This window comes from Perissodus microlepis, chromosome 10, assembly GCF_051167445.1.
Source record: "Perissodus microlepis isolate ML-2025 ecotype Zambia chromosome 10, ASM5116744v1, whole genome shotgun sequence".
NCBI classification, from domain to species: domain Eukaryota; kingdom Metazoa; phylum Chordata; class Actinopteri; order Cichliformes; family Cichlidae; genus Perissodus; species Perissodus microlepis.
In genome coordinates, this window is record NC_140470.1 from 14848476 (window position 1) to 14861672 (window position 13197).

Consider the following 13197-nt stretch of genomic DNA (forward strand, 5'->3'; position numbering starts at 1 on the left):
CTGTTCAATTAACTCTGTTTCAAGAATTCTGCTCTTTTCAAGAATTAGCAAATCTTTCAATCCATCCAATTCTGTGTGATAGTAGTCACCACAATGAGGGTAACTCTGCACAAAGCACATTAAATGGACACTGATTTTAAGTTTTTAACCTCTAAGCTCTGGTTTTATGCTTTTTATTTTAGTCCTCATTTCCCAGTGTTTAGGGTTGAGTCCAGACTTGCAATTATAATTTATGATTAAACTATTAAATGAACTGAAAATGCGTTTGAGACCATCATTCTCTGCTTTACTTCACTAATTAAAATCACCTTAGGCTCCGACAAACAGGAAGACAACTTGCAACGCCTTGACATTTATTCACAGAAAAAAATGAAGAAAATAATCAGAACTTGACCAATCATGAAAGAGATTAACCTAATATGTTCTGTATCAGTTGGAATGAGTGAACCCATTGCAATCCCAGTTTATCTCAGGTGAAACCAATAATAAAGACATTGATATTCATGGAAATGTATTGCATGTGCAATATAAAAACGGGAACAACACATTTCTTAAAAAACAGTCTCAGGTTTTATTTCAAAAATACCTAACGTACAATAAAAGCTGTTAACAGACAGTATTCACTTAAAAAATAACTTTTAGCAAACAGCTCAGGTGTTCAATAATCCTCTCACCAGTATATTTCTACATTCTACAGTACAGCCAGTCGTGGTATTCAAGCAGGAGTTAATAAACAGACGTCTGCATGGATTCTGCTGGATTCTGTAGTTTATTCCAAACGGCAAGACAGGGGCAGGGAGAAACAATGACATGTGTGACAACCAGTTTAACTTCCCAAACACACACATCTGTGTGTGCACACACACACATACACCCGCACACAGTAAAAAGAAAGATGGCTAAATGTTACAGAACAAGGATCCTGTGAACGTTCTGATGTAAAATTCACATCCAGAGCATATTTCGACCAGAGGAGGGACATCCTCGGTTCATAATCTCTTTAAACAAACAGCAGGCATAAAATGAATATATTTAAAGGCATAGTGAAGACACAAATTTACACAAAATGTGTTTTTACTATCAGAAGTTCAATCTGAGCATGCTTACAAGGCACGCCGATTGGCTACAAAGCCACATTCAACTCTCCTCTTGATTTAGTTCACAAATGAGTCCTTTTGACCACCATGCCAGTATATGTAACTAACACGAAACACAGAAATACAGCCCCGTGTCTTGTCTCTCTATATTTTGTCGACCACAGTTTAGACAAATCAGAGCGCAAAACATGTACAACACCCCCCCCCAAAATCCCATTTCTTTATCTGAAGGTAACAGCTTATAGTAATGAAAACTGTAACGTACCTGAAGACATAACAGAAAACATAAATTTGTAACATGTAATCTGGTGGTGTCTCTTTGAAGGCAACACTGATGAACAAGTAATAAAAACTAAACAGTGGCTACAGTAAATGTTCTGTAGTTGTGGTGAAACAACAACGCTACTGTGGTTTTCGACAGGTCCTTTAAAATGTTATTTCTGAGTCCATAAATAGCTTTACCGTATAAGGCACTGACTTTTACACTATTATGGACATCAGTTACAATGAACCCAAACCTCGTGCTCCTACAGTATTTTGATAGAAGGTCCAGTCCACTTGTGCCTTTGCTGCCTTAATGTGCCTCTGGGATCACAGTAAAAAGTGTCGAGAGCCTCTCAGTTTGAACCTACAGCGGCCTGAGACAGAAAACATAATTAGCTCCCCAACACTGAGATTTAGGAGAACAAACAGAGACAGATGGATCATGCCGTTACCTTTCCTCACCACAATCCTCTTCTACCCAGGCCACTATTTTTCCTTCCCAACCTGGAACAATTGCTTCATCCAGGAATACCTGCAGGCAAGAGTAAAGACTATTTAGCTTTTAGTACAAGAAATTCTAGGATTATTTAGCATATTAAGTAATAATAACAAACTCTCAGCAGTGTGCACCAAATTTGATTTTACACTTGTGCTGCTTTTTCTCACCTCTTCTTTCACAGTGCCAAACTCTGGGTCCAGGGCTTTAAAGTGGTACCTGTAGTTTCCCTCTCGATCAACAGCTGCCTTAACATCCTTGAGAGTCACCTCACCCAGCCTGGACAACACGTGCAAAGAAACTGTGTCACACTAATTATAATTTTCGAATTTCTTGGCCTGACCTGACACAGTTTACTACACTGAAGCATATGGGAATTGGAAAGGGCAGGTGTTTGGATACGTTGTCTCTCACAGGCTGATTTCACAAAATCAGATAAGCCAACCTAAGAGTACGCTGAATAGAAATAATAAGTCTCAGGCATAGACTGTATACAGAAGATGGAAGCAGCCACATTTTGTTAAGCATTTTGAGAAGCATTTTGTTCGTTGTCAATATGATGTGGCACGTAAAAGGTGGGTCTGACAAGGAAAAGGAGGCCAACAGAGTCCATAATTTCCAAAATGATCACATTATATACAATAAGGTGTGAAACTAATGATTGAAGTCATAAACTCATTGGGAAAGTTTTTCCTGAGGTCATAGATCAAAGGAGGGGTCTGTGTTCTCAGACTTCTACACAATCAAACTTTTTTTCTAACCATGCCTCCTGTTGGCCATTAGAAAGATTGCAGGTTTATGACACTATAGAGACCCAAAATAACCATCTTTTAAATACAGTCTAAGGTGTGAAGCACTTCAGTCAGTGTAGCTAGCAGTACAGTTAGTACATTCTTTCAATTGTTGCTGTGTAACATTATCACACTCGTCTATAAACACACAAACCTCTTCGGTATAGTGATCATTGAAGGCGTTGGGGATTTTCCAGTAAAATAAAGGATTTTTGTAGAGGAAGATGAACCACTGTGGGACTGACAATTGTCTATAACAAAACAACAAGAACACAATCAGTAAAATGATTACTGTGTATGGCTGTGAAGCTAGGACACACTAAAGGCTCTTACTTGTGGAAGACGACGAGTCTAAATCTCCGTGTTGGGCTTTGCATCTCGGAGATTTCCCCCTTCCCTGGATAAAATTACCAAAACAAAAAACAAAAACCCTCTTTGAATCTTCAATAAAAATTCAGGGTAAAAATCTGATTTTAAAGTGAACATCAACTGATAGTTTAACAAGTCAGCAGCTACTTTTAGTTACAGCAGACTTGCCAATCGACTCGTGACACCACACAGTTTGAGCTTTTAACCCACAAGGCACAGGTACTAACTAAACTCATAAGACTAATTTATCAGGTGTTCTGTGAATGCATGGTATTTGTACCCTGTGCGTGTGCAGAACATGCAGCCTGTCAATGAGTGATACAATGCCCTGCTCCAGGGTGTCCAGTGTATGGTGCTGCGGGTCGTGGTCTCTGAAGTTGTTCCTCAAACTCCGAAGTGCATCTCTGAGCAGCTGAACTTCTTCTGCCTGCTGACAGAGCACAAACAAACAAACTGAGCCAAACCCCCTCATGCTTGTTCACACTGCTATTTCTGCATATATTCGACGTTTGTTATATCACAGAAACTCTATTTTGAAGCATAGTGCCTTCTGGGTAATCATTTGATCAGCAGTGATCAATGCTCAAACGATCTTATCACATTATCTCAGCATTTCAAAGAACTTGCTGGTCTAAAATTTAGAATACGGGGTTATGACATTTCAAGTGTAAAGCAATCAGCCAAAATATTGAGAAGTCTTATTGACAAAAATAATATTTACGCCAGACACAGAAGGAGCAGGATTTCCAGGGTAAGAACAGCCATTATTTTCTGCACTGGTGGGAATCTGAAAAAAAGAGGAATAATCAGCTGTTTATTGCAACTCTGAACTTATGTTTGATGCAGACAGAACATAAAATCATCCTGCTGAAAGGATCGATGTAGAAAAATACTACCTGTTGTGGATCTCTGCTCATCAGCTCCTGCAGCATGCTGTTTTTATGCTCCAACTCTCTTTGTAGTTCAGTCTGCCAAATCACGAATTAATGTAATCAATGTGATGTAGTGCTTGCAGGCAATCATTGACAGAGCCCTGAATAAACGGTGATAACCACAAAGACTTCTTTAAACTAAGAATGTGTAAGCATTTTATGACCCCAGGAAGCCAGAAGATGGGACATCACAGTAATTCTTATCAGGAGTAAACTCAGTCACAGCATAGATCAGCTCAATATTCAACAAGCATGACCACAATGCCTAAGAGCACCCTCTTGGCTAACCTCAAGCCTGTTGACACTGGGTTTAACAACTAATCTCCAGGAGAATCAGTTTCACAACCTAGATATGCGACAGTGTGATAAACTGAGAGAAACTTTTCTGCAAACACCATCTTTAATTTCATTCAACATGATCGTTTGCTTCAATATATTAAAAATCAATTAGTATCATCTTGATGAATCTTACAGATTAAATTGTGATGTTTGATGTTATAAGAATACAAATGATATGAAGAGTACAAATATGTATGTACTGTTTAAACCTCAAGCAGGTCAGTCCAAGGAAGTCACACATCACTGCCAACTCCTTTGAAGGGCAAACATTTGTGATTGGCCAGATGCATCTTTGCATGCATCTCCAAAACATATAAAAATGTAACCAAAAATCTTCATAGAGCTTGCCAGGCCTGGCAATCTCTATGAAGATACAGACACATCCGATTTCCTCACCACGGCTCAGCACCTGGCTCAGAAACACACCAACAGCAGGCAGCCCTGTTGTCCGATAACTCCAAACTCACCACTCACCATTTAACTGCTGCTTTTCTTTGTCTCAAAGGTGCGCCATATACGCACCGCTGGTACAGTGAAACTGCAAATGTTTCTTTAAATCAGTTATGGTTCCTTTGATTGCTCATCCATTACTCGGATAACTGCAGCAATTCTAGAGCTATACATGCAAACAAGCGCTGACTCTCCAAGGAATATCTAAAGGTCGTTGGTTCTGTGACTGCTCCGGTCTGCATGCCTTGGTATACTTGGTCTGAAACCCAAGATTCGTTCATCATTGTGAATGCTAGACAGAAAGTCTTGTTATCTTATTTTAAGTTAAAGAAACTTCAGGAGGAAATTTAAGTTACTTATAAGGATGAGTTCATAGATCTACTTAAGAGGACTTCCTATCTAAAGCTATGTTTCAGGGCAGTGGTTTAATTGACATGTGGTTAAAAAGACTGATTAATACTTCTCCATTAATCAAGACATCTTGTCAACAGGCAGAGAGAGAGAGAGAGAGAGAGAGCTTCACACCTGCATGTCCTGGCTTTCTTCGAGCTTGTGTTTGAGTTGCTGTAGAAGTCTGTCCTTCTGAGCGACCTCCTTCTGCTCACGCCCAACCAACCAAAGAGGAAATATGTGGCTCTACATTTAGTCAAACCTTATTGCACAAATGTGTTGTCATGATAAATGCTAAAGTGAGACTCAAATAATAAACTAGAGTAGCTCACCTTGCATTCAGCCCCCAGCCTGTTGCATTCCTCCAGCTTCCACTGTAGCTCTGCCTGCAACACATTTCCACGGATGAGGGACTGTGCATTACACATCTATAATGCAAAGTGCCCAACTTTCTTGTAAACAGGACTCTGACTTTATGCTATAAAAATGGAATCGTATTGTATTGTACATTTTTGCTGTCGAGTTCATCCTTCGTCATGCTGGCTCTGAGCAGCTCTTGCTTCATCTGCAGTATCAGCGCCTCCTGAGTGCACAGTCTCTGCTGCTGGGCGTCCTGCACAACAACAACCCAACAGAAAGTTGGCACTTTTTCAATACAACTAGAATTATTTTCAACTAAGCACTAAGATCATTAACTGGGTCTAGATTTGTCCCACCTTGACTCCCTGCAGGCTCCTCACTTCCTGCTTACAGCACAACAGTTCCCTCTGAAGCAGCAAACACATCGTTAATAATGTTAATAATTAATCGCAATGTGTTTCGCCACAAATCCATTCTAGGTGTCATGTTTCCCAACAAAAACAAGAGGAGAAAACAGTGACATAAAAAAAAACCTTGTAAAAAGTAACTGTACCTTCAGCTCTTGAGCTTCCTCCATACTCTGATCTAAACGACTGCGAATGACTACCTGGAAAAAAGGAGAAAGAGGGAATGTGTGTGAGAACTGCAATGGAGTGAGAAAACAGTGAAATTGATACCCGTGTCACCCTCTGAGACATGCGCGCACACAAAAACCACAGCTATGAAACAGTAACGTGATCTGTAGTGAACACAAAGGGTTGAAGACGAAAATGACACAGGAATGACAGAGAAAGAGAGACAGCAAGACAGAGAGCAGACAGCAGGGATGAAATAAAGGCAACAAATGTGAGTGGAAAAACTAAGAAAAAGAAACCATTATTACCAGCTGCTGTTCAGACGTGTTCCCTTGTTCCAAAGTCAAAGACGCATCCTGCTCGTCCTCGGGCAGCGAACCACGCAGCAGCAGAGCCTTCAAAGGCACACACATGTGACAGCAGTTTGCACGGTGTTACATTAGCTGGCAGGTTGCCTTATGAGGCAGTGCAGCTGTGTGCACGGTGTATGTTAAGAACTAAAATAAAAGCTACTAAGAATTGCATTACAATCCTGCATCAAGTAAAAGTCAGTAGGTAAACAACATAAACAGGACCTTGCATGTTTATGTTGTTTAGGGTAGTGTGTTCTGGCCCAGTGCAGGGAACTGAACCATGACCCCCACACAGTTCTTTTAACAAGAAATCTCAAAAATCACCTGAAGCCTTCTTTTACTATATGTACGAAAACATGAGCAAAATACAAGCAGTGCTTCACAATATGCGAAGAAGCACATCAGTGATCAAACATGGAGGTTTATGATGAACACACCTGTAATGCAGACACCATTTTTCGTGTCTCCTGCACCTCTTTCTCCAAAGTATCATTGAGAGAGTCCCCCCACGCCATCTCCACTGCAACTTGAGATGACTCGGCTGCACACGCACACGTGTACAAACAAATAACACAGTGTCACTGTGATGTCAGTGGGAAATTTGGAGAAATTTAGAAATGAACCTGAAGTGACGAGTTGTGTCTCACCACTGCTTTGCTGTTGCTCCTGGTGCTGCTCCTGCCTGTCTGAGTGGCTGCTCGGTGGAGCTCTTGGTGATGACAGCGGACTAACAGAGCTGAGGCTCATAAAGGACAAAACATTCATTAATCATCTTGCACTACAGAAGCATGTAGATGTGTGCACCTACATAAAGATTTAAAATACTTTTCATTCATTTAACTCTCTGTCAGCTCTATTTTGCACGCCTACAGAGAAGCTACACTTTTCTGTAGGATAGCAGAGACCAACAGCCTCCTCTCCAGAAAATAAATATATATATATATATATATTGGAAATCTCCAGTCTCTGTATTTCACCTCAGGGTCTTCTTCCTAGCTTGGAAAAAAATGCTTTACCTTCAGAAGGTCAGTCGTAACCTTTCCTAGTTTACTGTCCACACCAGAAGTAATATTACTTTACACCATGTATGACACTCCATTTAATGCTGACTCACATGTCTTTGTTTCAGGTTCTGACTGCATGTCCTTCATAACACATATTTGCATTTTTAGCAGCATGAGAAAAAAAACACAACAACCACGAGACAAAAGTGACAGTTATCATGCACAAAGCACTGTAAACATGTCGTAAGCAAAGCATGTAAACTGCTACCAGGGTGTCTCTTTTATAAATCTTTGCAGATAAATGTCTCGTCTCACATCCTGGAGGAAAAGGAGCCTGAAGGGATCAAAATCCACTTGAACTAACCAAACTTTCAGTTATGCTAAAACACGCATAACCTCACACAAACCTCAGGAATCACCACAAACCCACACAGCATCAGTGTCTTGCCTTACCATTTTATCTGCGCACCCCCCATAGCGAGCTATGGCCGCTTCAGCTGGTACTTAACAACTCCAAGTAGTTGACTTTGTCTGCAAGAGTCTAGCATCTACAGCTAAGACAAACTAAAGGCAATTTGTGAATCTCCTCATGCTGAAACATCCGCTCCCCAGCCTCTAGCTAGCTAAGGGTAACCATGGCAATCAGCGCAGCAGCTTAGTATCTCCCAAATGAGCAACATATGGGAAGGATGGCAGCATCGGGTTTTATTTATATCTCTGATGAATCAGTGTCTCTCTGAGAAGACAAACCCCCACTGGACTACAAATAATCAATTAATTCAACCCTCACTCTAAAAATAACTGTAACTAAAAATATGATCACATAACTTCAAAATGGACATGTGATTTGAGAAGACAAAGGTTGATTTTTTTTTCCCCTGTCATCTGCCTGTGGTTTGCTCAGATGTACTAAAACACTCTCTTTCTTTCTTTCTCTCTCTCTCTCACACACACACACGCACACGCACACACACACACACCAAAACTTGCAGCGCTAAGACCAAAGTCATATGCTCTGTCAGGCAGTTTCTGCAAAGTAAAACACACACACCACAAAAATGTGGTTTTCTGTTTTTAAACTGCTGAAAAATAAGTTTTAAAAATGACAGATATCAAATTTACATAGACAGTGCTGCATGTAACACTAACATTCAGATACTTTTACAGATAAAAGTGGCAAATTTAGGAGAGAAAACTTGGAAAAGTAGTGTTTTAAGTCAAGCCTGTAGTGCATGGCTACCTAACTATATAGCTAATAGTTTGTTGTCGGCCTTTTATTAGAAAGATTTGCTGATCTTCAAATGTTACTTTCAAGTTACTGATCCCTTGAAAATCCACGCACCCAGCCTCAGAGGCTCACAAGCTAGTCTACTCCTAGTGATGATCCCAAGTCTGAATAAAAGGGTGAAAGAGCATTCAGCGTAAAATCAAATTGTGGATCCATCACTGTAACAACCCTAAATAAGTTAGCAGCTAAAAGGCCCTCTCTAATGTAAAAATACTTTTAAAAAAACAACATTTAATTACATCACTCTGTCAAATAAAACTAATAGACAGAAGCGGGGTCTCTGATAAAGGTCAGGGGCATTGCTGACACAAACAATTTAGGCCTAGTCTGGATGCACATGTCTCATAATATTAAAAACAGGGAGTGTCTGTGTAAACATCTCTGAGTGGGCTTTCATTGAAGTTTGATGTTTATAGTATTAAAGCTTCTAGATATCAGCTATAATACTATAATGTTATATATGCACAGATAGGTGGACTGAGTATTTCTGAGTATATTGTTAAAGGAAAAAATTGTGGAAAGAAAGAAGGAATCTCATGTGATCTCTAGGGTTTGAGCTGAACCTCTCCAAAGTACTCGTAGTATAATTCTAACATTTTATTGTAAGAGGCTTCATCCTGATAATATAACAAAGTATATTTCTACAAATAAAATTAATTAGAAATAAAGCTCTGTTACCTTGTATAGTGGAGGTTAATAAACCTCTTGATGACTTTCAGCCAGCAAAGCCAAGCCTCTTTATATGCATCGAGTTATGTAAACATGGCAATATGACAGCTTTCTAGTAATATAATTTCAGACCGCTAAATTTATTTTTGCCCTGCATGACTATAACAGCAATGGCAAACACAGGCTTGTGCAAAATTACCTGCTATGCTGAGGGTTATCCTGTTCATCTGGGGCTCCTCTTTCATACTGTTCAACCAGTGCACGGACACACACACTCTTCTCCCCATCCAATCCACAGCCACTGAAAGACAACCGAATAGCTTTTCAACTTGCACACAGAGACATTCTTTATTTTATAGCGTTTGTGAGGATGGAAACGTGACGATCGGTGTTTGTCCACCAGAGGACAGCAAAGACCACAGAGCTATTGCTCTGTCACTCCACATCTGACCATCTCTGGTGCCATTTAAAGCTAAGAATCAGCCCTTTTAGGGCTTATGATACAACTGTACTCTGCCATAGAGAGCACAGGTTCAGCTGAAATGTGACTAAAAGGAAGCTTTAATTATTTGCTTCCTCCACAGATAAAGAATAGGAGCTCAAATACCAGATTCTTAGTTACTTAATTAGAATATGAATAATTTCTTGCAGTTCTGACAAACTAAGACAAGAATAATGCACAAATAAATCAACAGACTTCATAAACAGGCAAACAATAATAACATACCTGACTGTATGCTACAGCCCTCTTTATACCAATGAGCTTTTTGAGCTTCAAGACATAAGAAGTCTTGTGCAAATAAAAAAAAATATGATTGGCAGCTTTACTTTTATCAAATACACATCAATGATTAAGCCATATGTGCTGAAATACAACTCTTTCAAAATATGCATTTGCTAGTTTCCACAAAGACACACAATTGATTTCTAATGCACTCAAATCTAAAAAAATACGTAGAGCTGCTAAATAGTTTGACGATAAATATCTTTAATTATTTCTGGAACACAGCTTTCAGGCACTGCACATCTGGCGGTGCATTAATTATTTAACAACTCAATCATACAACTGTATGATCATTAAAAAACTGGCTTTGTGGGGTTAAAAATTACTAGTTAAGCATGTGACACTTCCATGGTGTTGGTTTTATAAAAGTGAGTGAAAGTCCTCTGCAGATGCTGAGGTGTTTTCTACAATGCCGGCTAACTTTAGTCTGTTAGATCTGTAGGCCCATTTGATTGACTTGTATGAAAAGAGTAACCACTTTCAGGTGCAAATTAAAATAAGTGGACAGAGGAATTTTACAACAAAAACTTTACATTTGTCCGAACTACATCAAAGCAAATGACAGGAAAGCAGCCTCTGCATGATTCTAAACAGAAATCTATGGGGATAAGAGTTTACACCCATGATTATATTTACAACATGTGGCCAGCATACCTGTGGAGGCGTGCGGTATGTGTGGGCAGTGAGGCATCGTGTCGAGCTGATGCCAGAGTAGCAGCGGCACCCTGAGCTAGAGCAACAGTAGATAGAGGGTTGTGACTGGCATGGCCTCTCGTCAACCTCCTCCCGCTCCCAGAAGCATTCCTGTGATTGGCTGTGGGTTTGAAATGGGCCGCCAATGCCAGAATTACCCTCATTACGGATTTCAGATTACCATCGACAATGTCTGCAAAAACAAAAGAAGCACATGTTAAGAGTTTCCCTACACTTTTAGACACTGTTTACACTTATAGACAAATACGTATATTTGATACAAGCGTTTTATGGACTTTAAGTTCTAATTTTAATAACACTTCCTGGCTACAACTGTGAATAATGAGCCACAGAAAGTTTAGGAACATATACTCTTGAAATAAAGAAAAGAAAAAAAGAGCGGAAATACATATTTTTCTGTAAGTTTACCTCTTGCGGATATGTGAGGCATGCGTATGTGCCTGGAGGAAATGAAGCGCAAGACTTCCTCCACATTCTTCCTGCTCTCCTCTTTGTTTTGTGGAGCAGCATACACTCCCTCCAGCACCTCCCCAGCTCCCAAAGAGAATACGAAACATCATTAACAGCCATGTAAAGAACAAGTGTTAAAAAAGACAAACAGGTGTTGAGCACAGACTGTGTTCAACCCTAAATTAAACAACATCTTATTGGTGGTTTATTTTGTTTTTTCCCTCTATTATTTTTTCATCATGTCATCCATTTGTTTGTGTGTCAGTGTGCAGGATTGTATTTACCAACTATCTCGATTAGCTGTGTGAGCACAACCCCATCCTGCAGATCATGCCTGAGGTCTGCGATGAGCTTCAAGCCTGGTTTCCTCTTCAGCTGAGAGTTCACCCAGGAAACATATGCTGCCAGCTGCTGCTGCAATCCATCAATCAGATGCACAAATCCGACAAACCACAAACACACACATTAGACTGGCTGCCAAAGAAGCCTGCGACAACGGCATAACACACGGGTGCCTTTGTTTACGCCACTGGGTCAGGGGGAGAGGGGGCAGGGTCCGCCTATTGTCCCAATGGATTTTACTTTTACTCCGTGAAGTCAGTCATGTACCTTCACGTTCAGAGTAGAGGTGCAGAGTTTACCATACTTCCCCCATTGTACTTCACACGGTTCACTCGTACACTCCGTGGGTTTACCACGTCCTTACCGGTATCGGTCAGTCACGCGACACCCCGTTGTCCGGGATACGCCACAAAGAACCTACCCATCTCCACAAACCAGAAATGCTCATTTCACGCTAATTGTGATGTTTAATTGCGATGTTTGGTAGCAGTCGAGTCTCACTTCCTGTCAACCGTTTCGTTAAACGTTATTGTAGCCATCCAAGTCAGGCATAAAATTACATCTTACGTCAGTTATTTGTCCAATTATTTCATTTACAACCGTCATATGAAATTAGCAAAAACGGCGTCAACATTACCTGAGCTGCACAAACTACAATAAAGGATGCTTTTTTATTTTTATCTAAGGTTAACTTCAGTGTCCTACCGGCTGACGTTTAAGAAATTTAATTGCTTTACAATTTACAACAAACACAACGTAATAAACATTAGCAGTAGTAACGCCGAGTAAAGTTACCTCGTTGAAGCCTCCATGAAGAACCTCATCCATCAAACTTCCTCTCGAGAGTGAGGCGATCATCTTCTCACTCGAAAACCCATTTAAGCCAGCCAGCTAGCTGGCTAGCTTCGCTGACTGTCACACGGCTGGTCTAAACATGGGGCAGAGCCCCGTTACTAACTACTGCTGCACTTCTGCAAACGTCAACAAACCCAGACAATTGGGGGATCTGAGGAAACGACTACCGTTACTCTGGCATGCAGACCGGTGTGAAGTAAGATTAGACACTCGGAACATCCGGTTGAACGTTTCACAATAAAAATGCACATGACTTCCGGAAGTCATGAAGCGTTCAGATCAAGTACTAATGGTGTGCAAAACTGTAGCTTTTTGTGTTGATCTGACTTTGAGGCCAAGTAATTACAGGACCTGTTTCGCCAATACCAATACCGATACCAATTTTAACTTATAAAAGCAGCTTTTGTAGTGAAGAGTCATGATTTATGTGATAAAACATTCATTTGAAAATTCTGAACACATTTTAATGACCACTAAGTCACTGTCATTTTTACTTTCTTCGCTATGATTTAAGTTTTGTTTTTAGACACCTTCAGAACTGTTTAGGCCTTATAACTGATCTTAAAACTGGAGCTGCCAAAACCAATCAAGGCACCTCTCAGGATTTCTTTCTTTATCTGTCAAAGATCCTTTAGCCCTGTCGATTGACACGTTTGGGTCAGGTTTCCTGAGGTG

The 13197-nt window shown here is 40.2% G+C and overlaps 1 protein-coding gene across 4 annotated transcripts; it reads right to left on the reverse strand.

Moving 5' to 3' along the window:
• Positions 1 to 750: 750 nt before the first annotated feature.
• On the reverse strand, positions 751 to 12542 carry LOC146379059 (dixin-like). Of its 4 annotated transcripts, none has more exons than XM_084942339.1 (21): positions 12463 to 12542; positions 11610 to 11736; positions 11284 to 11409; positions 10816 to 11047; positions 9577 to 9678; positions 7064 to 7158; positions 6854 to 6957; positions 6372 to 6458; positions 6042 to 6095; positions 5845 to 5895; positions 5637 to 5741; positions 5461 to 5514; positions 5264 to 5335; positions 3914 to 3985; positions 3739 to 3804; positions 3298 to 3447; positions 2982 to 3045; positions 2803 to 2899; positions 2028 to 2136; positions 1814 to 1893; positions 751 to 1735 (listed from the first exon to the last, which is right to left on the reverse strand). In XM_084942339.1, the coding sequence occupies exons 1-21, from the start codon at positions 12523 to 12525 to the stop codon at positions 1726 to 1728; spliced, it is 1920 nt and encodes a 639-aa protein (XP_084798465.1). In that variant the 5' UTR covers positions 12526 to 12542; the 3' UTR covers positions 751 to 1725. The 4 variants fall into 4 exon arrangements, with proteins under 4 accessions (XP_084798465.1, XP_084798466.1, XP_084798464.1 ...); XM_084942340.1 differs by having other exon boundaries at positions 7064 to 7152; positions 11610 to 11739; XM_084942338.1 differs by having other exon boundaries at positions 3298 to 3444; positions 11610 to 11739.
• Positions 12543 to 13197: the final 655 nt, after the last annotated feature.